The following is a 27,582-nucleotide window of genomic DNA, read 5'->3' as shown; positions in this document are numbered from 1 at the left end:
AGGAAGATGCATGTCTAAGTGAACTGTCATGGTGCAAAGGAAATCACATGTTTGACCTCAATGATGTCACACTGAATACCTAATCTTATACAGGCCTATGTATGTCTGAACAAAAATCTCCATGTCTACTTTTAACACTCCTTATTTATTAAGACAGACTTGGAAGTAATATGGCTCATACTTTACCTGATCTGCCCCAAATGGAGTGATGTTGGACTTCACGGTACCCACTCCTAATGCAATTAAAAAAAGGCCACTGTAGATCACCGGGCCACAATATGGGGCACGGATGGGGCAGGTTACATTGCTTGAAAGGGTACTGTTTGTGCTCATACATTCAGCAGGTTGCACAGGAAATGCCCCTTCGTCTCCACATAGCTGTGTCCTGGTATCTTCATTTGAGATGAAAGGGAAAAATAGCATGCCAAGAAAATATAGGATCAAACTTGAAGCAATTGTCCAGAATTTCCCAAGGTATGCATCCGCCAACCACCCTCCAAATGGTGAAATCAGGTAAGTTACTCCCATGAACAACAGAGGTGTCTGGCTCGCCTGGGTGCCCTGCCAATAAAAGGGACTACCATTGAGAAAAAGGACTAGATTGGATGTGATGCCATAGAAAGCAATCCTTTCTAATGATTCAGCTAGCAGGATGGCTGCACATGCTAGTCTTCTTCCCTCGAAAACTGATGGTTGTGGTGAAGGTATGTTCCCAGAGTCCAACAGAGGGGTGCTCTCATTGGCATCCCTTTTGTTAGACATTCTTGACTAACTCAATTCTTCTTAATTAGAGAGAGTTCAAATCTGTAAAGAAAATACAGAGGATGTCAAACACGTAAGACAAACGTTGTCAACAGTGTGAACACAGAGAAAACAGCTAACTATACAGAATTCACATCTGATTTGTCAAATAACCCCTTCCTTATAATACAGTATGTATACAGGCAACTAATACAAACCTAAAGTATGCTAGCTTTAGCTAAACGAAAGCTTAATAAGTTTGTGTTTACCTTACCGTTAATATGACTGAAACGTCCCAGTTGTATTCAATGATCTCCATGAACCTATATAATATGTACCGCTCAAACATTTACTGTGACCCGTCTTAAATCATTACTTTGTCAAAGGAGAACTGGAAGTCAACAAAAAACAGTGTCACAGTACTATCGCGTGACATATGCTCGCAGTCAACAAACGGTCACACTTGCATAGCCCTGGAGACGATCTATAAGTGAAATTTACCCGGCATGCCCAGCAAAGTAATGCGGCAGCAGCCCATCCATGTGATTTGTAAATTTGTTCCTTGTACGCAGGCGCGTACATCGATACAAGGAAGTGGTGATGCGGTTGTTTTATTTTTTCTTCATGTTTTATTATCGCTGATACTGTCTATGACAAACCTGTCAGCAGACAGGAAGCTGCCTGTCGTTTTATTTTTACTTAGTCCTAAATATTCGTCTCGAAACTAAATACTGATATGGGGCAACAGTGCTATATACTAGTGTACAGTATGTGCTACCGTCATGTGTTTCCAGGGGAACATATAGGAGACGGACTTGTAAACATTTCAAGTGTGGGGCGTTCTTATTATACATCCATGGGCGTGTGGGGTGTACTGTCAATTGGGCTAGCCTTAAAGTGCTAGCTTTCCTCTACGTGTAACTTGCAGGCATGGGTTCAGGAAATGTGATACGAGTTCAGCTAGCGAGCCTACTGAACCAGCACCTAGAGGCTCTGCTTGCTGCATTTTTCAACCTGTTTTTCACTAATGTTTACATGTTAACTAGTTAGCTCGTCATACCGGCCATTAGTGAAGATATGAAATTACTCTTTCTTGCTTGCCTCAGTCCTAAAACTGGAAACCACACTACAGCTGAGAGAATAAGGTAATTTACGTTGTTGCTAAGCTAGCTACAACAGCTAATTAGTACTTACCTGTTGAAGCTGCATTAGGCAATAGCAATGTAGTTCACTGTAAGCCAAGGCTATGTCATAATGAAACGGTCTACTTGACTGTACAATTTATTTTAAAAATCATCTGTAACATAATCATTTAACTACCTACCTTAGTGCACTTTGGCTTTAGTATATCAGCTATAACCTGATTCAGTAATATGCAGCTTTAGAAGGATAGTTGTAGACAACAACAAGGACACAACACAACATTTGAGGATTAAAACAAGGCTTTTCCAATGAAGCTTTGATGTTTGAAACTTTATTTATCCATAGTCATGTTTATTTTGTTTTAGGTCCCACATTGAATCAGCTGGACACACCTGTGAGCTCAGAGATGCAGCAGAGTTTCAGTCTCCTGCTGAGGTGGCAAACCTGATATCTAGTAATCCTACATTTGAGGGTGCACTGGCCATCCATCTATTCAAAGCAGGCAGACTTCTCTTAGGTAAACATCCTTGCTGTCATGATCTATTCACTTATCCACATACCTTTAAGTCATGTGTTTTTGTCAAAAAAATAATATAAGACATACAAGTACACTGTTACCTGTCCTATAAATGTCAGGACCTTTCTGTTTTATGTCTAACCTTTACACCAGACATCCAAGTACCCTTTGGTGTTATCTTTGGCGGAACAGATATAAATGAAGATGTGAAAGTTGAGCAGAAGCGTGTGGTTATGGAGCAGGTGCTACAGAAAGCCAGGTGATGTTGATGCAAACTATTTTAACCCATAAAAGGTCTTTCTCTGTTGATATCCGTGGAGAACAGCAGTCACAATTTGTTTTGCTTCTGAATTTTAAATGTGTAATATAGGGTCCATATTATGGCAAGTCGATTTAGCTTTTATTCATTTCTGGAGGATATAAAAAAAAAAAATCAATTCTTACTTGTAAGAATGCAAATTCTTGATATCAAAAATTCAATTCCTACTAGTAATAATGTTTATTTCTGATATCAAAAATTGAATTTGACCTAGTTGTAATGTGTATTCTTGATATCAGAAATGCGATTTTAACTAGTGAGATTTACATCGTTTTTCTCATTCATTTCAATGGGAGTTGCAATTTGAATCAGTAATTCAATTGGTACTAGTTACAATTAAACTTGAACTAGTACAAATTCAAATTTCTGATATCAGTAATTCAATTGTTGATATCAGAAATACAATTTGAACTAGTTCAAAAATCCTTTTTTGATATCAGGAATTAAATTATTACTAGTTATAATTAAATGTGTATTTATAACTAATTACAATTGAATTCCTGATATCAACAATTGGCATTTCGACTAGTTGAAATTGAATTCTTGATATCAGAAATTGGTATTTTTACTAGTTCAAATGTAATTGTAACTAGTAACAATTGAATTACTGATATCAGAAATTGGCATTTGAACTAGTTCAAATTCCAACTCCCATTGAAATGAATGAGAAAAACGATGCAAATCTCACAAGTTAAAATCGCATTTCTGATATCAAGAATACACATTACAACTAGTTACAATTGAATTTCTGATATCAAGAATTTGCATGCTAACTAGTTAAAATTCAATTTTTGATATCAGAAATAAACATTATTACTAGTAAGAATGCATTTTTGATATCAAGAATTCGCATTCTTACTAGTAATAATTGATTTTTTTATATACTCCAGAAATGAATAAAAGCTAAATCGACTTGCCATACTATATGGCAGACTTTTAAACATTTTATTGCAGGAAAAGCACACGTGCAACTAATAACATGCAATGGGACTTTTTATATGACGAGTTATCCGTTAAGAGTGTGATATAAATGTTAACATTTCTGATATCCAAATTTGCCAGTAATGTCTCACACAATATGTCGCTTACTTCCTTTTACAGAGGTTTTAATGCAGATGTCACCATCTTGAAGTGCAACCAGGAAGTAAATTCTATCATTTACACTTAACTGAAATTGTTCCTGTCAATCAAGATATCTCTGAAGATAACTCTCTAATCTCAAATTGTATTAATCATGTGCTTTTTAAGTCTTGGAAAAAATTACAGCTTCACAGGCTCAAAGTAAAGTTGTTGCCACAGTTGTGATGTATTGCCATTAATCACTATATATGTACAAGTGAAACATATGTAGTGTTATTGACCAGTAATGCTTTAAGTATTCAGTGCTCAGCTCCAAAAAAATCCTAACTGAAGCAATTATGATCACCAATTTTATTTTTCAAGCTATAAAAATCATATGGACAAGAGTATCAAATATGTGTTTGGGTAAAAAGACTGGACATCAAACAAAGAACTGGTATGAAAGTATTAGGAACATATAAAGGCCAAATACATCTGTGCAGTTAGTGTGATCACTCCTCCCATAGTTAAACAATGTAAAAAGTTCATGTGTACACAAGCTTATCCATATCCTGTTCTGTGCCCTAACATCAGAACCCTGGTGGCTCGGTTATCATTTTGATAAAACTAGTTGGCATTGAGTAAATCTAAAGGGATAATTGCCTTCTGGGAGAACTGGGGATATCCAGGTCTTGTGACTTCAAACATCTAAATCCACGCACCTCCTGCTGCTAGTGCCTTCTCACACAGCCTTGATCAAGATATCTGAGCCTTTTGGCCAATTAACTTGTGCATGCTCACATAGGCAAATTCGCCACTGTACTTTTTCCCTCTGTATTCTTGAATCATTTGCCTTCAAACCACAAGCACTCGTTCTGCTCTCACGTGTTCAGCCTTAGCATAGAGAAGTGTGTGTAACTTCTGTTCCCACTGCTTTTTCCTCTTTTATTGTGAAAATTGTCACTGCTTGAAAACTTCTAAAACGTACTGCCGCCAATTACATTCTTGTTTTACTTAAATTACTTTCAAAGGGGTGATAATGACGTTTCTTTTGTCTGACAGGTTTGCTGTTGCATTCACTGACAAATTGAAAGAAGAAGCAGAATTATATTTGGTATGATATTATCATGTTTTATTTTAGGATTAGATTCTAGCCTTAGGCTGTGGATTGAGGCGAGTGGCATGCTTTATCTCTGCCATTTAGTGCTGACAGCAGGCAGACAGGACAGGCACTGAGAGGCATCGCCATGCTTTTATTGTGACAGAAAACACACAGGGGATGAATCTACCGTGATAACATCCAGTCAATATCCCCTTCATCCCCTGTGATTTATTTACTACCACCCCCATTATCTTTACCAACTGCTTTCCTGACTCTCTTTTAAAGTTTGGATTTTTGATTAAATGTGTTTGGAGCACAAACAGCTTTAATTGGCTTCTATTGTCTGACAACAAGAGAAAGAAGCACATTTAGCAATAATCAAATGTCATTTATATAAACAAACACTAAGAATTGATTGATTCAAAACACTTGTGTATTTTTGTTTTGAATTTGTTTTCATCAGAATTGTTTTCGTCTGTTATCTTTCTCTGAAGCTGTCCCAGAGCAGTAGAATCTATGTGCAGCCCCAAGGTAAGCTCTGCCGGATGAATATCCTCGCTTCATTCTGTGAATCCCTTTTTCGCCATTGAAGTGTTGCATTAATCAGCTTTGACATGTTTTCCCTCCATTATCATGCTGTCTGCAGTACAGAGTTGTATTTGCTCTTGCCATTGGCCACCTCACCATGGAGGACAGCCCAAATCACTCTTCCATGTTGTTTCCCACCAGCAGCCTTCTTTGGCAAATAGTCCCTACATAGATTAGAACAGAGCCCTGTGCCAGCTGCATGGCTGAGCTCTGACCAGTGGAAGCTAATTTTAATGCTTTTCCCCAGATAGTGATCACACTGAAACACTTTTGACACAAACCTCATAAAAAGGTTTTTAAGTATGTTGATTTTGTTTATTTTACATAGAATCAAGATGTATAAATAAGTCATACAAACACTGTATGTCCAATATCAATTCAAAAATGTCCCAAATAGGATCAATAAAGTACTTATTTATCTATCTAAGGTTATCAATAACATTGGATGTGATTGATATTTCTACTTTTGGGTGTATACAAACCCTTTATTTAAGGGTTAGGGTCGCTAAGGTTATTTATCTATACAACAACAAAGAACCTGTTGATATGATTCTACATAATGGTTATTACATTGTTGTTCGGTAAAAGTTCTGACAAAACTGCTTTTCATTTATCTTTATTTGTAAAGGTATCCAGACTGAAGTGAGTGAGACATTCTGCTGGAGTGAATTCTTGAGGAGCTCAGGTAATGTTACTACTTATGTTGGTTGTTTTTTCCCCTATTGCCTAATGTTTGACTTGATAATCAGCAGGCCTTACTCAGGACATTTGTTTTGTTTGTTTACTATTTAGTGTTTTTGCCTTTAGTAGGAATTTAGGAAATAATCTAAGGGTCATCAAGAGTACAGGACTTAAGGATGAAAAAACACTTACAAAGCAGGGCAGAATCATTCATCTGGAAATCACCGTGATAAGTATGTGTCATGCTTTGGATAGCTGAAAGTCGTTTCTCGTCTTATCATTAAGGCTACGTCTCAAACTTTAGCAGGAATAGTTGTTGGCACATCTACACAACCTTATTACTAGGACAGGTGCTGGATAAAACGTCAATGCAATACGATGAAAAGGTACATGCACACTAAAAGTTAAGATCCCTTGTAAAATAAGTTTTATCGGTGTCGTTTTGACCAGCTATACCAAGGTGTGTCACATATTTTAAACCATTTGCAGTATTGTACATAATAGCCCTCTGCTATATTCTAGACTGTATGCTTCTCACCTCCACAATTGGACATAGACTGTGTAGTGCAGGGCAGAGCGGGGCAGCCAACACTGAGAGCACAATGGGGAAAGCAATCATACATCCCATCCTAAAAGTACCAATCAAAGAGCATAAATGTACTCTGAGCTATATTCAATGTGTCTGATTGTCCGAGAGGCCAGAGTTTGTAGCTGAATTACTTCTCCCTTTTGAATAGCTCAGTTAATATGCACTGTTACTCCGAGCATCCTCTTCGCAAGCAGCCCAGACTTTAAATTGGACATTGCAAAATTATGTCCATCCAAGGTACATTAGTGCTCATAGAGAGCACAGTTGGGTACAGAGAGGAACAATTGATTAATAGCTTTCTGGCCTGGGGCCATTTGTCACAACAATTCACAAACGCTGTAAGAAATACTAATTGCCCTGAGTCACTTTTCCATTTGTTCCAGTTGAAATAGGAGTCACTACTATTGTGCTTTTCCTCAGTGATGTGTTAAAGCACTGTTATCCAACTCGGGGTTCCTTTTGGAGCTGAAAACATTGTTTAATTGACTGCATATGTGCTGTCTGACTGTGTTAAATTATCTGTGTTATTTGTCAGTGAAAAAAAAACGTTTTCCTCATAAAACTAAAAAGTTTTTTTTCTGCTGTCTAATAGATGAGATATTCCATGTTCTCCTTTTGAACTTTCATTACCTGCTCCGTCCACTAAAATAATTAGTGTCATCATGTTTTAGTTTTGCTCAAACATAACGGCGTTGCCCGAAATAATTGACTTTTGCGGCAACTTGTATTCTGGTAAATCAATCATTACTAAAGACAAAATGTAGTATATTGAAAGTAGGCTTGTTTAATTAAAGTGTGTGTGGAGGTTAGAATGTTTGGAATAAACATATTTTGTGTGGCCTGGAGGCACACTCTAAAATACCTCCGTCTGTGAACAGAAAATCTAACTGAAGATATGTGACTATACTGTATGTGTTATCCTTTTGGTTTCGAATACTTTCCAAAGGCACACGTACTTCAGCCACTCGGTGTACGGCCCCTGCTGCGTGCCTTTTTGAGGTAGGGGCATACATGAGGAACAGCAACGCTTTGAATCCCTGAAGGATGAGAGTAAACATGCAGAGGCTCTGTTGTTGTCATCTTGTCCAGCTACCTGATCCTCAAGGGATAGCATGAATATCACATGAGTTACATAAGAAGCTTTCCCTCAAGTGTGTGCATGAATTGGTATAATTTAATGAAGAATCAAGAGATGAAGGAAGGTTAGATGTCAGGTTTAATGCTTACTGTCATCTTATAGTGTGGGACCATGATCAGAGAACACTGTTTGTGCCATAGGGGACACGTTATGCTTGAAAATGGCTTCATGCTCCTTGTTCATTATATTGCTATGATGAGTTTTCGTTGAATGTGTAGACATTAAAAATACATCACTAACACATCTTTATCACATGCTAGAAAAAAAATGACAGTTTTTTTTCCGACTAGACATATTTCCTAAGAGAAGGGAACTAGCCAAAGCTCGGACACATGTTATTTTCAGAGCTGTTGATTATCCAAACATCAGCATTAGCTTAATATGTCTTACAAGTGTAGATTTGCTGGTACAATATATCCAATTTTCTCAGGTGTGTGTGTGTGTGTGTGTGTGTGTGTGTGTGTGTGTGTGTGTGTGTGTGTGTGTGTGTGTGTGTGTGGTGTGTGTGGTGTGTGTGTGTGTGTGTGTGTGTGTGTGTGTGTGTGTGTGTGTGTGTGTGTGTGTGTGTGGTGTGTGTGTGTGTGTGTGTGTGTGTGTGTGTGTGTGTGTGTGTGTGTGTGTGTGTGTGTGTGTGTGTGTGTGTGTGTGTGTGTGTGTGTGTGTGTGTGTGTGTGTGTGTGTGTGTGTGTGTGTGTGTTTTGTGTGTGTGTTTGGTCACCCCCCCCCCCCCACACACACATTTACAAACATACTGATTAAAGCATTAGGGGACTGTTCAGAATGCCCTTCTGAAATCAAAGGCAAATGAACAAAAATGTGTTTTGCATAGAACAGACAGAACTGCAAAGAGCGAGAGAGAAAAGAGATGATTTGTACAATTTTGTTTTACTCCCCCAAGGAAAGATGAATTGTGCCTTAGATTCAAAGGGGATTTTGTTTTATCATAATATTTCTTAGAATGTTTTACTCACTTTGACACATCTGTGCTCTTGTATGATTCCAGCTATCCTCAATTATTTTCTGAGAAAGTGACATGTTTGTTACCCTCGGCTGACATGCTTTCTCATCTAATACATCTTTGTAAGTTCAATACATCCCTCAGATAAAGAGCTTTTTTGACAATTGGTTTTTGAATTAGGGTCAATGCCCAGACACCACGCTGTCATTTTAAGATCCTCTTTAATAGCATTAAAGAGCTGCTTCAGCCTCCTGATCTGGATTTATCTGGCATCAGGGGACTTCACTCCACTCTCACTGTGCTTCCAGCACCTGCTTGTGTCTGTCTGCGGTTTTATTTCCACATGGTTTGTTTATAAGTTTGTAACAGACACTGCTAGCAGCACTATCTCAACATTAAGGATTTCACTTTTTTGGTCGTTGTCGATCATTAGCGGTCAGGGATTAAGAATGTAGTAAAGGTAATTCAAGTGTTGCCATCATGGTAATCCAGTGTTGTACGGGGCATGACTTTTGTCTGTTGCTTTTGGAAGGTCAGGTGCAGGAAAGTGCTTGTTGGCAGGGCTCACAGTTGAATGCCGACCAGCTTCTGACTAATCTTTGGATTGATCCTGAAAGTTGGATGATCTGGGAAAAGAGCAGATTTAGTGGCCCTGCCTCCCTTTAAAAGCAAGGTTCTGAAAACGTTTGATCTTGTTATGTGATGTTGGGTTAGCTCATTTTAATCTATCGTTGTTCAGTGAGCAAATTGTCACCCGAACACTGTGCTCTGTAGTTATGATGCCACATTACACACTGATTAGGCTTCAACCTTCCCATGCTTTCAGCAGTCTATTTCCCTGCCGTGTGTTACAACTCTGATCAGAGAATTGTGCAAGCACATTAGTCACTGCTGTCTTATTTTCCTCATGACCTTGGGTGATGTATTGCTTTCATTATCTGTCGATGTACTCGGGATGTTCATTATGCAGTGTTTTGATATTTTGGTGCTCTCTCCTCTCCTCTCCAGATGCGAGCATAGAGCACGTGGATGAGCTGCGTGTCTTCCTCTTGGTCTGTGGACTCAGACGAGTCAAGGACCCCCTTTATCTGGTGGAGGTTTTTCGAGGTATACCATACATTTTATTCTGTTTACCATCTATTATACAATAAACTGGTATTGAAAAACATAAAACAACGTTATCAACATCATAGTTGAGTAACTTGGCAATTAGCCCAGCTAAAGACTGAGCTTGCTCAACCTTAAAGGGAAAAATTGTCCACCTTTTCTGTGTACTTTCAATCAGTTTTGATGGTGAATGTAGGTGAGTTAAGGAATACATTCCTCAGTTCTTGCTATAATGACAAACTGACTACATTTACCATGAACACTTCTTTTGTACATCTAAAGGTGCCTCACTTCTCTTTAATGTCCTGTGAACCCAGATGCAAAGCCTTTCTGACTGTCTGTCTGTTGTAACCTGTGGTAGATGCATTATATATGTCTTCATCAATAAGAAATGAAGTTAGATCTCGGCAGTTGAGTTTCAGCTAATTAAAACATGTATGTGAACATGCATTGAGATCCTCCTTAGATCATGTTGGGCCGACAAAGTCATTTTCCCTTGTTATCTTGTTGGGTCTTGCCTTTACACTGTTTCTTTCTATACGGACTATATATGTTCATATGTTCAACCGTGATAATTAATTAGCAACATCAGGTTCCTCCTTGTAATGTATATGACTTTCATTATGTTGCACACAGTTATGGTAAAGCACTACAGGGATTCTTTGAGATAATAGAACAACATTTATGTATTTTCACATGGCATTTCTTGGCACTAACTTGTGCTACCCACATGCCTAAACATGTGAACATACTATACCTTTCCCCAAGCAACAATAGCTGTAAGTAATTTACAGATGATCTGCTGCTGTTACATTTTTGTGTTGTGTTTTTGTTTCCATGACCACTTTCATTTTGTATATTTCAGAGTGGCATTATGAGAATCCACTGAATGTTCTGTTCATTATTGGGCCAAAGGTAAGTACACAATCATTAACACTTGCTGCGTGTCTCCCTTTGTAGCGTGACTCTCTGTTCAGTTGTATCTACATAGAAACCGTCCCTGGGAATTCTAGCGGCCTCTAATTGGATGTAGCGGAGATACTGGCTTTAGCTGTTTAGCTGGAATTAACTGGCAGCCCTAGGAGGAAAAAGGCAATCTTATGCAAACAGGGCGAGGGTCAGCGGCATCAGTGGTCTTGATAATGTTTCTGTCAAACTGGCTCTCTGCTTGGTAGTCGTATGCATGGCCTACTCCAGATTAGCTCTTACCTTTTACTAGGGACTTGTAAAGACCTACCTCATTTTAATAAACAAGGGTGGGCATATATCTGGTGTGTTAGTATAAATAACAGCCAAAGCAGTTTGCAGTCCTGTCACACACCATCACCCTGTTTATCATTCCTGAAGACATGGACATATTTTTTGTCAAGCATGACAAATATTTTTGAAACAAAATAACTATTTAACTTTTGAAGCCTGCCTTTATGATATTCATAAATCAACCAGTCAGCCAAAAAGTCAGTTTTTTTTTTTTTTACTGATTGCACCTTTATGTTAGAGTCAGGTTATATCAGCAGCAGCCCGAGTGTTCTTAGAACTGTTCTTTTTTTCCCTCATTTCATTTCCAATTTCGCACTCATTGATTTCTCTCTGTGTTTGTCTTTATCTTCTCTCCCCCTGACTTGCTTTGATATGACACCAGTGTACAGTGTGTTTGTGTCTGTTCTTTCTTTCAAACAGTGTTGTGAGGCAAAAGGTATGTTCTTCTTAAGATTTGTTCAAAAACAACTCAATTAGACATGGCCAGGGGCTTATTCACTGTCTGACTGCCGCTTCTTGCTGCGCTTTGCTTTGTTGTTTGATGAAATGGTTCAGGGGACGTGTGATTCATCTCGAGACCCCTGAATCACATTGAAAGCGTTTGTTTGTTTGTGTGTTTGTTTGTTAGAGAAATCCAAAGACATACAGTGTATTATTATTTGTATTATTATAAACATGCATTTGTAGGATGGCCAGAATTTCCCTCAATTATTTAACATTTCCACCATAATTTTACTAATGGATTTACTGTAAATTCTAAAAATATGGATATTAGTGAGAGACTATGCTCTGCTCCGGCGGTCATGAGGTACAATAAATCCGCTGCTACTTCATTCAAGTAATAAGTGCTCTGGCTGCACAGCATCTGTCATTAAGAGGAAAATCCAGGTCAGTTTGTCAGCGATGACACATCCTGCTCCTCTGTGGCTGGGACTTATCTTCCCCCACAATGTACATTATGTTCTATACTATTATTGAATACAATACATCTCGAAATGTTTTCAATAATGTTATTTTTAGTTTATTATACTTGCTCACAAACAAGAAACTGGGCAAAATGGCACAAAAGCTAAAAAGAAAAAAAAGGGAGGTACTTAGCCTTCCCCTTCTGACTGGCCACTTCCTTCACTTCTGATTTCTTTTGATTTACCATGGAAGAGCACAGAATCAGTACTGTGCCTAAATTATTTGTGTTCGTTACTACAGCAGTTATCGTGATTTATCCCCTGCTGGATTAACAATGACTGCCTAATCCCAGATTTATCCGGGATTCAAAAAAAAATTCAGATTCTTTGATTTGTAATGCACAAGTGCTTTAAAGCAGATTTTATTTAGAAATTCCATGAGCTATAAAATGGAAAAGAAAAAAAAGTAGCAGCTTGCTTGGCAACATCTTTGACCTAAATTGCGATGCTTTGACTTTTCTGCGGGCTTGCTAATGCACACAAATCCCACATTGCAATTAATCAGATTGGCCACCCATCCCAACTGACCCCAATCTCTGAAAATACAGGATTTTCAGAGAATGATTTGCTCATGATAGAAATGATTATTTGTGTTATTGTTTATTTCATCTTTCAGATTAAGTCATTTCTGCCTTCCTTGATGAAAACCAGCAGGTTTTACTTGTCTCTGTGGTGTTTCTGTCTCACTTAGATTGATCCTGTATTTACTGTTGAAGTGGAAGCTGTTGTTAAAAGGTAAGCCATCTTTTCTTTTCTTTACCAGTCACACAGCTCATATAAGAACATTTATCCGACAGTCTTGCCAAGAATTTACTCCTGTTTGAAGACTACTTATCCTTCTATATGCCCCATGTGGCACAGGAAAATATCTAAGTGAATGTAGCTTACATTTATCTTGACATAATGTGAACAGAATGAAAATCTGAGGGGAGCGCCAAGATCCATCCTTTTTTTTTTTAATCTGTCCTCCCACTCTCAAGTCCTTGCTGATATTTCAGTGTTTCGCCAAGGGCCTTCAGCACAACAAAGCTCTGCGGCAGGAAGATGCCTTCTCTGGTTAGGAGTTCACCTGGACTCTCCGTGCATGTCACATATAGTGCAGCTGTGTTTCCTGCCCTGAGCTTGTCACTGCCCTTTAGCATCATTCACGCCTCTGTTAGCCCTGAGTCACGCAGAACTGAGCTTTGTCGCTGCTTCTGCAGAACAGCAGGGGTCTTCTTGGCCCAGGAGAGGAGCCAACAGGAGCTTCACGCTGCCATGAAACGGTGCTTCGCCGTGGTAAACAGCTCCGTCTCAGAGGGCATGTCAGCAGCCATTTTGGAGGTAAATATCTGAAGGGCTGATACGTAACACAAAATCATGTTCTGACTTCAATGCTGTACACACAATTGTATCTTTTTATAGCTCATGCATTGTGGTGTAGAATACCATTTTGGTAAAGTGAATTCGATTTTTTCAAAAACTGAAAATGTGCCATCCAAAGCCCTTGTCAAAATGAAACGGTGTAAATATTAACAGGAGTCCTTATCCTGCTGTTTCTTGCTCAGCTACAATGTTATCTGACCACTTCAGGGACAATTACCCAAATGAATTGCTTTACTCCAATCTTGAGTGAACAAAACCTGCAAATCCACTTAATCTCTTTAAAACACAGTCGATTGAGACAATTCACAGCTGGCTTAACGTCTGATTAGTATGTTTCACTCAACAACCTGCTGAAGGTAATGGCTGATACACACTGTTAATTGTGGAAGTGAACTCAGGCACTAAGGAGCAGAATGGCTGAGCTGTACAACTTCCAAGGTGCTTAAGGTGCTTTTTTTATTGATAGTGATAAAATAAACGAGTCTGTGAATAAGTGACTTTACTCTGTGACATTGTGAATTTTAGCCACTTTTGAGAATGTAATCTGTTTGCTCCAACAGGCCATGGATCTCGGGGTACCTGTGTTGGCCAGGGACATTCCAGGAAATGCAGCCGTAGTCCAGCATGAGTTCACTGGCCTGCTGTACTCGTCTCCTCAGGTATTTATAGCCATACACTGTCACCACCACATCCATGCATTAATCCCCATTAGGCTTTAACACTGTCTGTGTTGATGCACCACAGTCTGAGAGGATATTATTTATTAGCACTGCAGCCAATGTCCGCTTCTATCACTTCAATTGACCAAAATGTGTTGACTGTTAATAATTTACCTTACTTTAACTTAAACTATCTCAATTTTAAAAAGGAAACCTTTACATCAATTTGTCAAACTTCTTACTTTATCTTATTATCCTTAATCCAATCTAAGCAGATACAATATAGCAAAAGGAGCTGATGTTTCCCTAGGTGCTTGGATTAGGATCAAGAAGTCTAGCATTCAAGGACAGAGCAAAGACACCACATTGTGGTGATGCAACACATAGCAGGAAAGTGCAAAGTGGGGCCCTCCAATGAGAGCTTATCAGTCTAATATTGAATGAGATTTGATACAAAAGGAGAATAGGTTAAGGCAGTTGAGCATGGTGCTTTCAAGACGCCATGCTCTTGCGTGATGTTGTTGTAGCGGCAGGGATAAGTCCTCCCCGGGGGGGTCATGTGTGCTCAGCTCAGCTGCCAGGAGAAAGCTCTCACAGATGGTTGTTGCGACCTGGGCTGAATAAACCACGACCCCAGCCTGGGCCGATGGGCAGCGAGTGCTATTCTGTCAACAAAATAATATTTTTGCAGTCGACCGCACTCTAGACTTTTTCTGCCTGCTTAAAAATCCCCTCCTATGTGTTATTGACTAAAAGTAATTACATGATGAATGTACGTATCAAGAAATGTGTCAAAAGGAACAATCACACTAGCCCTTAAAAGCTTTTTAAGAGGAAAATGGCACTTCCTGTCTGACTCTATAATTTACACTAGGCGTGCTGCTCATAAGTTGAGCTTTAATCCTGTTGCTAAGGATTTATAGCTCTCATGGCCATACATAGAAGACGTTCCTTACCAAGAGCCTCTCCAGACATAATCACGTCACTTGAATGAAGTAAAGTGAATTGGCTTGCTGACTGGCAGTGGCTAAAACGTTGTGTGCCCATTGGCTCCTTCTGCTTCAAAAAATGTTGAGTGCCATGTTGTAGGAAGCCAACGTTTGAGGAACTTTCATTCATTTTGTTGGAGGCTTCTGCTGGGCCAAAAGATGAACTGCTAGGATTCAGGATAATGTGTGAATACACATCTCAGTCAATGTTCAGATATGACAATATTAAACATGTCTTAATTGTCTCATTTATATCCTCATCTTTCCCTCACCATGTCAATGTGACAGCTGGTCGGTTTTTATTGTTAAACTGTAGCATTACAGTATTTGGATAGACTGTTTTTGACTTGGAGCCACAAATACCTCCCCTATTTGGCAATGTACAGATATTTTGAAGTATTTACTAATCAGCACAGGCTCTTATTTGAGTTCTGTTCTCATGCCTTGGATAATCTTTTATTCTTTAAAAGAAAATTCTTGAAGCAACTTCAATGGCAAGCTTTACGTTGCATTTGGCAGTAAATGAGAATTGTTTTGCTTTTATCCCTGCCAGGAATTTGTGAATCAATCTCACAGGCTGTTATCAGATCACGAGCTGAGAGAGAGAGTGGTAAGGAATGGAAAACTTTACGTGGAAGAGCATCACGGCCTGAATCAGGAGAGAGAAACCTACCGGTGGCTGGTGGACACTCTGCTCTGAGCGTAAGGTGACAGCGCTCAACCCCACTCTGTAAACTTTCTCAGGAAGAGCTGGGCATTACCCTGCTGCATTTACATGCTGTAGGTAAAATGATCACAGATGTCTTTATTCACTGTCTTTTAGGAAATCAGGCTACAAAGATGCTGTACAAAATAATCTTGTTTTATCTGTACTGCCGAATTGAAATTATGCTGCAGAGCACTTTGAACCAAAGAACCAGACAATACATGGTTGTTTGTCCTGTTAATATATGTAATGTATACCTAAATTGCTAATGTACTGTTATTTATGTTTGGAATAAATATATAAATAAGGCTTCTCTTCTTATCAGTCTACTTAATAAAAGAGGCAAACAACTCCACTGTTTGTTTTTGAATGGTTGGGTATTTTAAAATGTATTTTCATTCCCTCTATTTCATTCCCTACGCCAAAATTTAAATTTCTCCACAAACTCAGTGGATCAGCTAATGTACCCTTTCTGCAACTGTTCCAGTATTTTATATTTCTTCCAGTCTGATTGCTACCACATTCAATGGTTGGGTTGCAGACATCCAGGGGCCAAGCAAAAATTCAATTTGTTTAAAGGGCAGAGGGGCACAAAGGCTTCTTGTAATTTGTCGTTACAAAGGTTGATTTGGCAACACGCTGGGGCATGGGCTGGTTAGCAAAACATTTAATGTTAACCCTCAAAAGTTTAGCAACATTTTTGATGCAAATGTAACATTTAGAATGACACAAAATATAAATAAACATCAATAGCTGTCCTGCACTGTATTAGGGAAATAAAATAGTTAAGGGTCCCATGTCATGCTTTTCCGGTTATTACCCGTCCCCTTGTGTGTTATGTAGCTTTTTTTGCATGTAAACAGTCTGCAGAGTCACAAACCCTCAAAGTACACCCTGTAGCGAGTAAAACTCTTAACACAGAAAAGACCAGTCTATGCTGCCCCAGAACGCCTCGTTGGAGATTTTTCTTTTTCCATTTTTTTCTTCCTGGTACCAAGTGACGTAACGACGACCAAATGGACCAATCCGTGGAGCTCCTCACACACACACACACACTCACTCAGCCTTATATCTTCTCAGCCGCGAATCCGCGATACTCTGCAGAGTTTCGCCGGCACACTCAGCCTTATATTTTCTCAGCCACAGCTGCGTGGATCTCCACTCACAGTTTGCCACACACTCACGTGTGTGCTCAGGCTGAGTTCAGGCTGAGTTTCGCCGTGTCTCGCTGTCTCACAGACCCCATGCAGCAACCAGGAAACGACACCAGTAATACAGCTCACACTGTCGGCTCCTCGAGTCTCAAAGGGCGGAGCAGCGAGCCCCGCAACGTCCCGCCAACACGGCACCCAGACCCCACGCAGCATTCTCATCTGTTTGTCCTTACTGGTGTCATTTTCTGGTTGCTAACAAACGCCATTGTAACACATAAACCAACACCAGAGCACAGTGGGCTCATAGGGAGGGGGGGGGGGCAGGAGCTCCAACAAGGCGTTTAGGACAGAGAGTGAATACACATACTATACAGAGATGCTGTATGAGAAAACAATGTGATTTTGGAACATTGAACAATGTAAATCTATTCTAGTATACCTCAACAATGGAATTATGATCAGTAGAAATGGCCATGACATGGGACCTTTAAGATTACGGTGTTTTAATGAGAAATAATCATATAATATTTACAAAGAAAGGGGCCTTAGATATTACATATGAAAACAATTTGTTGAGTTTAGTATTATAACTGGAAATCAATAGTTGGCATTTGTTATTCGGAACACTTATTCAGTGTGTCTTTGTATTTTGTATACCAGCATGTGAGTGCAACAATTGAAAAAAAAATCCACATGCAGTATAAGCATTTGGTGGCTTTAAATGCTGTGTATTAAAAGTCCATCTGGTTAACCATTTAACACATATCCACACTCCAAAATGTACAATAATATACAGTTCATGTAAAAGGCCTTGATAGGTAATGAAATGTAGAGGAGGGCAATTCCAAAATCACATATTCTAGACAGTTAAGAAAGGCATAGAGGTGATCAAAGCCACATCTTCTGTTCATGTGAGGTCTGATCAGGTTCTGTATTACAAATCGTCTCCAGGCTTTGAAATGGTCATTTGAGGTTGCTCCTCATAACTGTCCTGCTTCCCAACCCAGTGGATGCCATAGCCATTCTCCTTGGGCGGGAGGCGTGGCGAATGCTGGCGCTCTAAAGTGGAGAAGGTGGTGAACTGGACTCTCTTTCGCTTGCTAGTGGGCGAGTGGATGGACTCGCTGTGCATAGGTTTGCTCCTGAGGGAGCCCCCACAGCTGATGGGCGAGTCCGTAACAGAGGCTAGGCAACTGGGCCTTCTGGACATAGAGGCAGTCTTATCAGGCCCGATGTCTATAACGGTGGTTGTAGTCTGGGTTTCTTGCTGGACTGGACTGCCTGGCATGCTCATCACCAGCTCAGCGTCTGTGCCGAGCCATACCCAGTCATGCCTGTGCCCTGTGGGTTCCTGGCCGTGCGAGGGAGGCTGCTTGTGCCTGAACTTAACAACATAGGTGACACAATTAACCAGAAAGACCAAGATGGCCAGGCAAAAGACACCCAACAGAGCGTACATGCCAATCTCCAAGTCTGTGAGCGGCCTACTGGCCAACATTTCTTCTCCACCTATTTCTACCTCTGATGTCTCCTGACCAGGTACCTCCACCTTGGTGGGAAAGTTATAGTTCACCAGGTTCCCAGGCGCCTTCACAGTGCTAGCAAAGCTGGTCATATCCTCCACTATCATATTGTCTGACCCATACACCTTGCTGCCATCTGCCGGGCTGCTCACGATGCTGGTAGGAATGTCGGCGCTTCTTGAATTAGTTGTCTTTCCCACTCCTCCGAGGCTCCCACTGGTGATGAAAGTTCGTTCTGTAGTTTTGATGGTGGTTGTAATCTTCTGCATGACACTTTCCTCTCTATCTGAGGTGGGACTGCGCCGTGGAGGGTTTTGGAATGGTTTCCTTTGCTTCCTCACACTTCCCACCTCTTCTCCATCATTCCCATAGTCACTGTCATTGTCCTTGTTGCTAATAGTGCTGCTGTCCGTGCTACCAGTATTGCTGTCTAGCCACCGATTGTTCACTTGAAACTTGACCTTGAGGCTGCCGTTGCCCACGGCCACAGTGCTTTTGCGTTTGATCTTCTGGCAGGACTCACAGATGGACATCTCTACTCTGACCAGGACTCCCTCGCCCTCACCCTCAGCCACCACAGTCGGAGGCGTGCCCTGCACTGACACCACCCCCTGATCTAGAGACGCCACCATGACTCTGTAGTAAGCAGGATCATAAATGTCAAGAGGGGTCTGGTTGCCATCACTGAACTGCAGCCAGGCACTGACCAAAGCTTCCTAAGAGAACAGAAAATAAAATAAATTGTAATTGTGCTTCTAATCCTACTTTTCATCTTTTAGTCATTTATATGGATTCAGTCATTTACCTGTTTGGGGCTCTGTAGGACCTCCTGTGTGGTTGTGGTTGCCAGGATGGCCCTATTGCTTCCAGTACTGAGCTGTAAAGTCATGGAGAGGCCTGAAACCAGCTGGACGCCCAACTCTGTAATGGTCACTTTGTCATCCACGACTTTGATAGTTTTCTTAGCCAGGATTGCATCAGATAGTGGAGAAAACACCTGTCATAGAAAATCAGATACACTAAATCAGAGGTTGAAGAGTTAAGTATATCAGGTTCAACAAGTGCAAGTAAAGCAAATGAAACACTCCATCTGACCTGGGGTCTAGCTGCTTATTGCTATGACATTGGTAACAGGATGTTTGTGGCAAGGTTGATCCAATTCGAATTTCAGGTCATTACCTGGATGGTGGTTGTCCCGAGGTCTCGTCCTGACAGCACCCTTCCAGACTGCAACCTTGCCACTCGAGGGTCCTCCACCTTCATGAAGTATTGAACCATCCTTGTGACATCCACCTGCCAATCCGAGCCCAGGAAATAGGCCTTAGGATCCCGAGGGTCTGCCTGCTCTGCCACGAAGTGAGTTAGCACCCGCACCAGGGCATGCTGATACTGGAGCATGCAGCCCTTCCCTTTCCTGTCGTCTTCTTCACTGTTCCAACCATTTCTGCAAAGCACACGTACAAGTCACACCTGTCACATGGTAAATGCTTTGACCTGCTAAACTCCAATCACTCAACCCTGTCTCTTTGCCTGATTGGATCAGATTGAGATAATGCAGTTCATTATCTAATGGAATCAAAACCTTAAATCCTTGGAGAAATATGATGTGTATGGGTTAGGGGTGGCTATTATATATCCTATCTACAAAACCAAATAAGAGAAGTTTTTATGTTAAATAAATTGTTTGTTTGTGGGTCCCACCTTTTTGAAGTAAGTATCGGTACCCTCCAGCTTTTGATCTGGCTCAGTTCTGCGTCTGACACCTCGATCTGGAGGGGGAGTCGAGGCATCCACACATTCAGTTCAAGTTGAGCACTCAGGTAGCTGTAAGTAAAGTTCACCACCAACTTCACCTTGCCCTTTATCTCTTTGCCATTCATGAAAACATAGTCGCACCTGTCCGACACCTGGATAGGGGGAGATAATCCATCAGAACATGAATATATTATCATTTTAATTTGGTGTAAGCACACTTGTGTAAACAATCTACATCACACTTTGTTGTCAATGAAGGAGATATGAGTCATCTAACCAATGACAAAAAATAATCAAATATTCTCATAAAAGTCACTACTTTAACAAATAGGCCATTCTTACAACAACAAATGGCCTTGATGCAGTTTTGCACTGCCTGAGTAGCCATAGTAATGTCAGCTGGCTGTTATAAACTACTGCGATGATCACCGGTCCGGAGCGCTATAGAGGCAGCATTGCAATTTTATGTTAATCAAAATATCATGTGGTGCAGTGCTGAACATCAGTCCTTCACAGCAATATACATTCATTAATTCATGTTTTCAAATGTGACCTTGGGAAGTTTGGGCGACTGCTCAAACCTCTCAGGGACATTGTCAGACACGAGTCAGGAGGTTTTCCTTGGTCCTCTCAACGGCCACTGCTTTAAACAAATTGGATAATCAACGCAACATTAAAATTCAGTCACAAACCCCCTAAAGTGTACAAGGGACTGAAAGAGGGGGGGGAAACAGTGACTTTGACAGATAGCCTAAGGAGGAATTACAATGATTCCTACTCTCATTTACGTGAACTCAACAATTTGCAAGAGGATGTGCTGTCACAGGGTCATGCTATTTTTGAGAACATCCTGTGTCCTCAGTGGGTCACAGCATCAGTCATCCTGCACCCATGACCAGAGCATAAGCTTTCGAATGACCACATCACTGTGTCATTCTTGCTGTTAGCTGAGATGCCTTGGACTCTTTCCTGAAAATAATCCAATGCTTGATTTATATCCAAACAGCAGATTTAGAGGTGGCTCTGGAGCCCTTGAATGGTTGTCATATGAAATGTCTAATGCAAGCATGGCAGAACAGACAAGGTCTGATATAGATCAGTGAACTCATGTGTATAATTCAGTGTAACCAGTCATCCAGAGAAGCATCCTTCTCTGAACCTCCAAGAGCCATGTCAAAAGAATATTCAGAAGCATCAGTTTAAAAGGAATGGCATTTTTATGTATAATCTTGCAGATCATTCTAGTCACAATCTGATTCTGCGGCCTCGAATATCCTTCCGTCAAAATAGATATTTGCTAAAAATGATGATATTACTTTCATCATTGGGTACAGTATTCAAGGATAAATAAATAAAGTATTAAATGCTGCACCGACACAACTGTGAGAGTAGTTTTTCTTGTGTAAATAAAACATGTAAATATCTTTGCAGAAAGAATTATTGTAAAGGGACAATCATTCGGGCTTGATCATTTAGTCAAATGAATAAGCCAAGCCATGAAAAGTCCTGATTAATCACTGCTTAGACAACTGTGCTCAATATGTCTCTGATTAATATATTAAAGTCTCAATCCTTCAATACTGAAATGACAAAGAGAATGCCTATAAGCACATTTCAAGTCTCTCCAACAATCATGCATATACCATCACAGCAGATAGGACTTTGTTTTGTTATTGTTTTGTCACATGAGCGACACATTATGGATAAATCCCACCCCATCTGTCACTTGCAGATTTGATACTCGGAGATCAAAAGAGAAAAGATATTGGAGTCAACCTGTTAGACTAAGTAGATTAAAGGGAATATTTTGAATGAAGCCGTGCTCTGGTCAGCAAATAAACTGAGAGCTACTGTAAGCTCAGAACAACAGTAAAGACGGCTACATTACAGGGTTGAAAACAAATATTTATTCCACACCAGGCCTTTTGACCTCCTCATGTAATCCTACTTTTCTTATAACTGACACTAATCTGCACTAAAAAACATGTGCACTTACTGTATACACTGTACTACAAATCTTATTGTGCGACACTCTGAACAAAATACTATACTATCAACCTACCCATCTGTTGTTTGCTAGACATGCTTTGGGCAGCAAATAAAAAAAAGTGTATTAGATGGCATGCCTTTGTTTACTTGCCACTTTACCCTTGAGTACATTCACAGCCTCTGACCTCAGGGGCAGGAGACCTGACTTTCAATTTCATAAAATAAACAAAGCGGGCTTTTGGCATTCAGCCGTGCTCAGGGTTTACAGGATAAAAGTAGCAAGTCATGGGAAGGGAGGAGAGGCAGACTGCGAGGTCATTTGTGAAAAGCGATTGAGCTCAGCGGTTGTTCATTGTCGAGGAGATTGATGGCCGATGCTGTCGGATCCCTGCTAATAGTTAGTTTTACTGTGTGCAAAAGACTCAGAGAGCAGATGTGACTTTGGTAGAACTTATTTGTCCGTCTGTCCTTCCCATCACACATGAATCAGGTCTTGGCTGGATGAAGCTTTTTAAAACAGCCACTCTAAATTGCCCCCTGGCCCCGTAGATTCAACAAGGGCAGACAAGGCACAAACATTTCACTTTGTTCCATTCATTGCTGCTAAACACATTTTCGTTCTCGGGTAACCATTTACAAGTACTAATTGAATGTTTTCTAAATCAGTTGCGAACGTAAGGTTGAATGCAACAACAAAAAAAGAAGCTATTTCTAACCCTAACCTTTTCATTATGATTGTGTCCCCAAAATTGAAAAGCTTTAAAAATCCTTCTACTATAAAATTATTTTACTGGGAATGTGTGAAACCAAAGACACTTAAAATAAGGTGTTAGAAGGTTATAAATGATGATGTGAAGGCTAGCAGGTTAACCTACCTTCAGAACATCTTCATCAGTGGAGCTACAGTCTGTGTAGTCGGACACGTCAGTTATCACTCCGTCTTCTTCCACTGCCACCGTCCTCACAGGCATCACCACCTTCTTTCCAGTCAGAACAGCTGTATTCAGGATCTCTGTGTCCTGCAGGGAGGCCAGGGTAATCAGCAAAAGTCATTACATTTTAGTCTAGTATCTTGGTTACATTGAAATAAGAAATTGCAACAAAAAAAACGTTTTTGTTTGCAATTGTTGGGCTCTTGGGTAAACTTTTCATGTAGTACCAAAAGGGTTTTGGGACAGTAGCACTGTGGACTGCTGTAGGAGGAAGGTAGAATAGACCGGAGTGATGAATTGTGACTAAGTGACTCATCAGTCCAGATAAGGTGAGAAGGCCGGTCTCCCTTTGGGACATAGGGGAGGGGGAAGCAGAGTTAAGGCCTGGTGATGGCCAGGTTTTCTGCAGAGGCATGTCCCACAGAGCGTTAACATATCTGCTTGAACACGATCAAATAACTTGACCCGCGGCGGTGAACTAAAAATAATCTCTACATCTACAGTACAGCCTGTTCTTTCACGCTGAATGTATTATGAAATAGGGCAGCGGTGGCAGGTAGAGCACAGTTGTCCACTAATCACAGGGTTAGATATTTGATCCATGGGTCCACTTGTCCTTGAGCAATACTCTGAGCCTAGGTTGTTTAGGGCGGTAAAGCCGGCAACTTGAAGGGAATTGCTTCCATGTATGCGTATATGTGAAATGGTGATATGAATACCACTATTATAAATACTGTAGGAGAAGCACCCATCTGTCTCACTCTCTGTGTTTTTACTTGCATGTGCATGCATGCATGGATGATCAAAGCATGACAATGAAGCAGATGGGTATGTGTCGTCCTCTATAAAACACATTGTTTTAAATGAAGTTGAAATAATTGAATATAGTGCATGTAAATTACTTTGAGAGTAGTGGAGCGCAGTCAAGTCAAGTTCTGTGCATGATCAGTTGAATCAGATTTAAAGAGACACTTGGTTACTCGGTATGAAAATGAAGCAGATGGATATGTGTCCCTTGACTGTAAAACTGGCTTAAGTGAAGCTGAAATAACTGAACATATTTATTTTTTTGCTGTCATACAATATCATTAAAAAAAACAGATCTGAAGGTTGTCAGTGAGGTTTTCACCATTATATAGAAGTATTGAGCAGCAGCACTATATGGAGTTCACAGAGCAAGGCTCAGAGTGATAAGTCAGCGCTAATGTCCCCTCGAGCCAGCCATCAAATCTCTTCGTGTTTGGCCCTCTGCCTGAGGTCATCTTTTAATCCACGAGAAGGATGAACCATGTCAAATTCACGAATCAGGATACTGTAGCATATCCTCATAACGTCAAGCTCTATGGCACCATTATGATGGAAATGCAGAACTGTGAAATGTAAGTAACCCTTCTGCCCAAACGAATGGCATATTGATTCGTAACTTTTAATTGCACATTATTTCATCAAAAAAGTGTGGTTGAATTAAAACTAAGAAACTGAAAAAAAGAGTGTGACAGACTGAGTCAAACCTGCAAACAACGGCAGAAGAAGTTCCCAGGTGACGCAACAATTCAGATTCAATGTTGTAAGTGGCTTGAACTCTTGTATACTGTTCTGTCTTTAGTGGTCGAGATTATATCATCATGGATTAATTATAGAGGATGCATGATAAAGAGGCCCGCAGCACCAAAATAGAAGCACATGAAGCAGCTGTTAGGAGGAGAAGATGACCATATTGCATGCCAGAACAGAGCAGAACAACAAAGAGGAGAAACATCAGCTAGCTGACAGTCAGCATCTCAGGGTCACACTCGGCTCAGAATAGAACCCATTTACAAAACAATCCAAAGCATATCCAGTCTTTTGTGAATGCAAACAAGACAAGTGGATCACAGCAAAGTGCATTTTATGATATTTGTATGCACCAACACTCAAAGGAGGAAGTGTTGGCATTATAGGAAACACTGCTGTCAGAAACATCCATTTTGTTTTGTTTGGTGTGACATGGAAGCTGTCAGCTAACTCACCATTACAAGAGGGGCCAGGCCAACAAAGTCTCTTTGAGTTGTATAGATCCTCATGGCTCCTTCAGTCTTGGCTACGTTTTTGGACGCAGATGTTAGTTCCAGCCTCCAGATGATCACCTGACTTTCAAGAGGACTGCTCAGCTCCTCCACCTCGAAATCCATCTGAAGCACCTCCAGCAGACTGCTCTCAAGCCTGAATGGGAAGCAGGATGAGTTAGACATACATGCATTCATCTCAAATTCCACAACAGCAAATGTGGTTTTCTAAACTGTGTAACAACTGTGTAAAGTTTATATAGAAACGCAAATCAGGAGAAGAACACGCTGTAAAATTGACTTTACGGCAGCTTTGCTATGCTATCATTCATTATAACTTGATGTAAAGAGTGCCATATTTTTGTTTTTACAACGTGTAAGAGAATGCACAATTCCACCAGAAAGAAGCTTTCCATCAAAGTCTCTGATAATTAATCAGATTATTTTACAATTGGGCTCTGCAATTACCTCATCACACAATAAATTCCTGTAGAGATAATGATGTTACATTTCGTAAAGGTGCAGTGGTTTTTACGGCAGTGTATCCTGCACTGTGGCTCATTGCTCTCAGCACAAGACGAGTCATTGCAGTAGCTGAATGGACACATTATTTCCCAGTGTGAGCAGAGCCAAACGTCCTCACAGAATAGCTTAAACCACTAAAGGTAAAGGAATATGATGTGCTGCCATTGCTGCTGTGACATATTGATCCATCCCTGGGATCTATGTCATCCCTTGTGCCTGGATCCAGTCATTACTAAGTGGTCCTATCAGATTGCAATTATTACATATTCAGGAAACAGTTGGTGCTGTTGAAAGTTCAGTATAAAGTAACCAGATGAAGATTTGGACTGGATTCTTGGAGATATTAAACTCAAAGTTAATAATAATGTTATGAATTTAGTCCTGTAGGAAGAAAGTGAAAAGAGTTTTGTAGCAGGATGTGATCACACTAGCGGCGACAACGCCTTATCTTTGTTTTATTAGAGGGCTTTGAATCTGGAGGCAATCCCACAAACTAAACCAAAAAAGAGTAGAGTTGAATCTCTCTGTGCTGCTCGACCTACCCTTGAATTGCAGGTACTGTTAAATGTGAACTGAATATAAGTTGTTCCGAGGACAGTGGCTTCCTGCATACACAACAAAGTAAAAGCCTTGATAACTTATAATGGCCTCTCAGTGATGGCAGCCAGAACAGAGTGTCCTAGCCATGGATTCAATTTTCTCCGATGGCCCAAGTTAGTATGCTGGGTTTTATTTCTTGGCACTGAAATGAACTATAGAAAAGATATATTGGTGGACAAAAATGCAATAAGAATGCACATACCCGCATGGACATTATCAGACCCACTGCATCTGTGTGTACATTTTATAAATGTCTGTGCCAGGGCTGTGCAGACAAACAGTAAGTCATGTTCACTGCATGAAAATGACCTCTGAAGGGCTGCATCCCAGCCGTGTTTCTGCATTGAAGCAACAACAATTGGATATACTACAAATAATATTTTGATAATCCTTTATTATGTTCCAAGCTCAACAACAAAGCACACAATAGTCCTCTCTAGTCCGGCAGTGGCTCAGTCAGTAGGGGCTTGGACTGTGAGCCGTAGGGTCGCTGGTTCAAGTCCCCGACCAGACCTAAATATGGAGTGTGGACTTCTACTTGGAGAGGTCCCAGTTCACCTCCTGCCCTGCCGTGGTGCCCTTGAGCAAGGCACCGGACACCCCCCTTCAGCCCCCACTCCCATTGCTCCCCGGGCGCTGTACAATAGCTGCCCACTGCTCCTAGTACTAGACTCCTTGTACTAGGATGGGTTAAAAGCAGAGGCCAAATTTCACTGTGTGTGCTGTGTGCTCTGCATGTGTGACCATTAAAGAGGGTTTCATCCCTCCCTATTCTATAAATTCTTCTTCTATTCTATACTGCCCTCTCACTCAGTGCACCATATATCTGCCCCCATTAAGGGCAACACAGAGATTAAGTGTAATTGAATAATCTTAGTATATTGATTCCAGACCTGAGATTAAAAGATAATTATTGTATTCTGGTCAAGAATCAAAACAAGATATACTTAATTTGAATGAGCACACATATATCCCCTTAAGTATGTATTAACACAGATATCTGTAGGAAATGCTATTTATGCCTCAATCTTTCTTGTGAAGCTTGCCGGGGGATAATGCTTTAACTTGTTTACGACCGGCAGCCTGTCTGTGAGTAGCAGCGCTTTAATATTAAGATCCAAAGCAAGCTGCTGTGACAGTGGATTAAAAAGCTTTAATGTACAGATACCGTAA

The 27,582-nt window shown here is 40.5% G+C and overlaps 3 protein-coding genes across 6 annotated transcripts in view; 1 reads left to right on the top strand and 2 right to left on the bottom strand.

Annotated features, from left to right (window-relative positions):
- Window positions 1-1,205, bottom strand: part of slc15a4 (solute carrier family 15 member 4) — a 28,235-nt gene extending 27,030 nt beyond the window's left edge. Inside the window, exons 1-2 of one of the 2 annotated variants that reach the window (XM_034118058.1) lie at window positions 1,011-1,205; window positions 187-804 (exon numbers count right to left, since the gene is read on the bottom strand). In XM_034118058.1, coding sequence (XP_033973949.1) covers window positions 187-762 — 576 coding nt within the window. In that variant the 5' untranslated portion in view covers window positions 763-804; window positions 1,011-1,205. The remainder of the gene's footprint in view (window positions 1-186; window positions 805-1,010) is intronic. The other variant, XM_034118057.1, reaches the window with a different exon arrangement.
- A 172-nt stretch (window positions 1,206-1,377) lies between these two features.
- glt1d1 (glycosyltransferase 1 domain containing 1) lies at window positions 1,378-16,237 on the top strand. Of its 3 annotated transcripts, none has more exons than XM_034118151.1 (13): window positions 1,378-1,886; window positions 2,250-2,401; window positions 2,555-2,660; window positions 4,842-4,893; window positions 5,376-5,412; window positions 6,098-6,154; window positions 9,844-9,942; window positions 10,808-10,857; window positions 11,585-11,638; window positions 12,859-12,902; window positions 13,375-13,490; window positions 14,093-14,191; window positions 15,734-16,237. In XM_034118151.1, the coding sequence occupies exons 1-12, from the start codon at window positions 1,819-1,821 to the stop codon at window positions 14,158-14,160; spliced, it is 903 nt and encodes a 300-aa protein (XP_033974042.1). In that variant the 5' UTR covers window positions 1,378-1,818; the 3' UTR covers window positions 14,161-14,191; window positions 15,734-16,237. The 3 variants fall into 3 exon arrangements, with proteins under 3 accessions (XP_033974042.1, XP_033974040.1, XP_033974041.1); XM_034118149.1 differs by having other exon boundaries at window positions 1,384-1,886; window positions 13,370-13,490; XM_034118150.1 differs by lacking the exon at window positions 11,585-11,638 and having other exon boundaries at window positions 1,385-1,886; window positions 13,370-13,490.
- Window positions 16,238-17,520: 1,283 nt separating this feature from the next.
- LOC117472465 (transmembrane protein 132D) overlaps window positions 17,521-27,582 on the bottom strand; it is a 28,439-nt gene continuing 18,377 nt past the window's right edge. Inside the window, exons 4-9 of the mRNA XM_034117657.1 lie at window positions 25,249-25,441; window positions 23,183-23,326; window positions 20,265-20,470; window positions 19,743-20,007; window positions 19,369-19,560; window positions 17,521-19,279 (exon numbers count right to left, since the gene is read on the bottom strand). Coding sequence (XP_033973548.1) covers window positions 17,975-19,279; window positions 19,369-19,560; window positions 19,743-20,007; window positions 20,265-20,470; window positions 23,183-23,326; window positions 25,249-25,441 — 2,305 coding nt within the window. The 3' untranslated portion in view covers window positions 17,521-17,974. The remainder of the gene's footprint in view (window positions 19,280-19,368; window positions 19,561-19,742; window positions 20,008-20,264; window positions 20,471-23,182; window positions 23,327-25,248; window positions 25,442-27,582) is intronic.

Source organism: Trematomus bernacchii, unplaced genomic scaffold, assembly GCF_902827165.1.
Source record: "Trematomus bernacchii unplaced genomic scaffold, fTreBer1.1, whole genome shotgun sequence".
Classification (NCBI taxonomy): domain Eukaryota; kingdom Metazoa; phylum Chordata; class Actinopteri; order Perciformes; family Nototheniidae; genus Trematomus; species Trematomus bernacchii.
Note: the sequence above shows the minus strand (reverse complement) of the source record. Positions and strands in the feature narration are given on the sequence as shown.

Excerpts from the sequence above, each read along its gene's own strand:
- glt1d1 (XM_034118149.1), top strand. The coding sequence starts at position 1,819 with ATGAAATTACTCTTTCTTGCTTGCCTCAGTCCTAAAACTGGAAACCAC. Across the intron at positions 6,155-9,843 it reads TGAATTCTTGAGGAGCTCAG|ATGCGAGCATAGAGCACGTG; the intron begins GTAATGTTACTA and ends TCTCCTCTCCAG. Across the intron at positions 13,491-14,092 it reads TGTCAGCAGCCATTTTGGAG|GCCATGGATCTCGGGGTACC; the intron begins GTAAATATCTGA and ends TTGCTCCAACAG.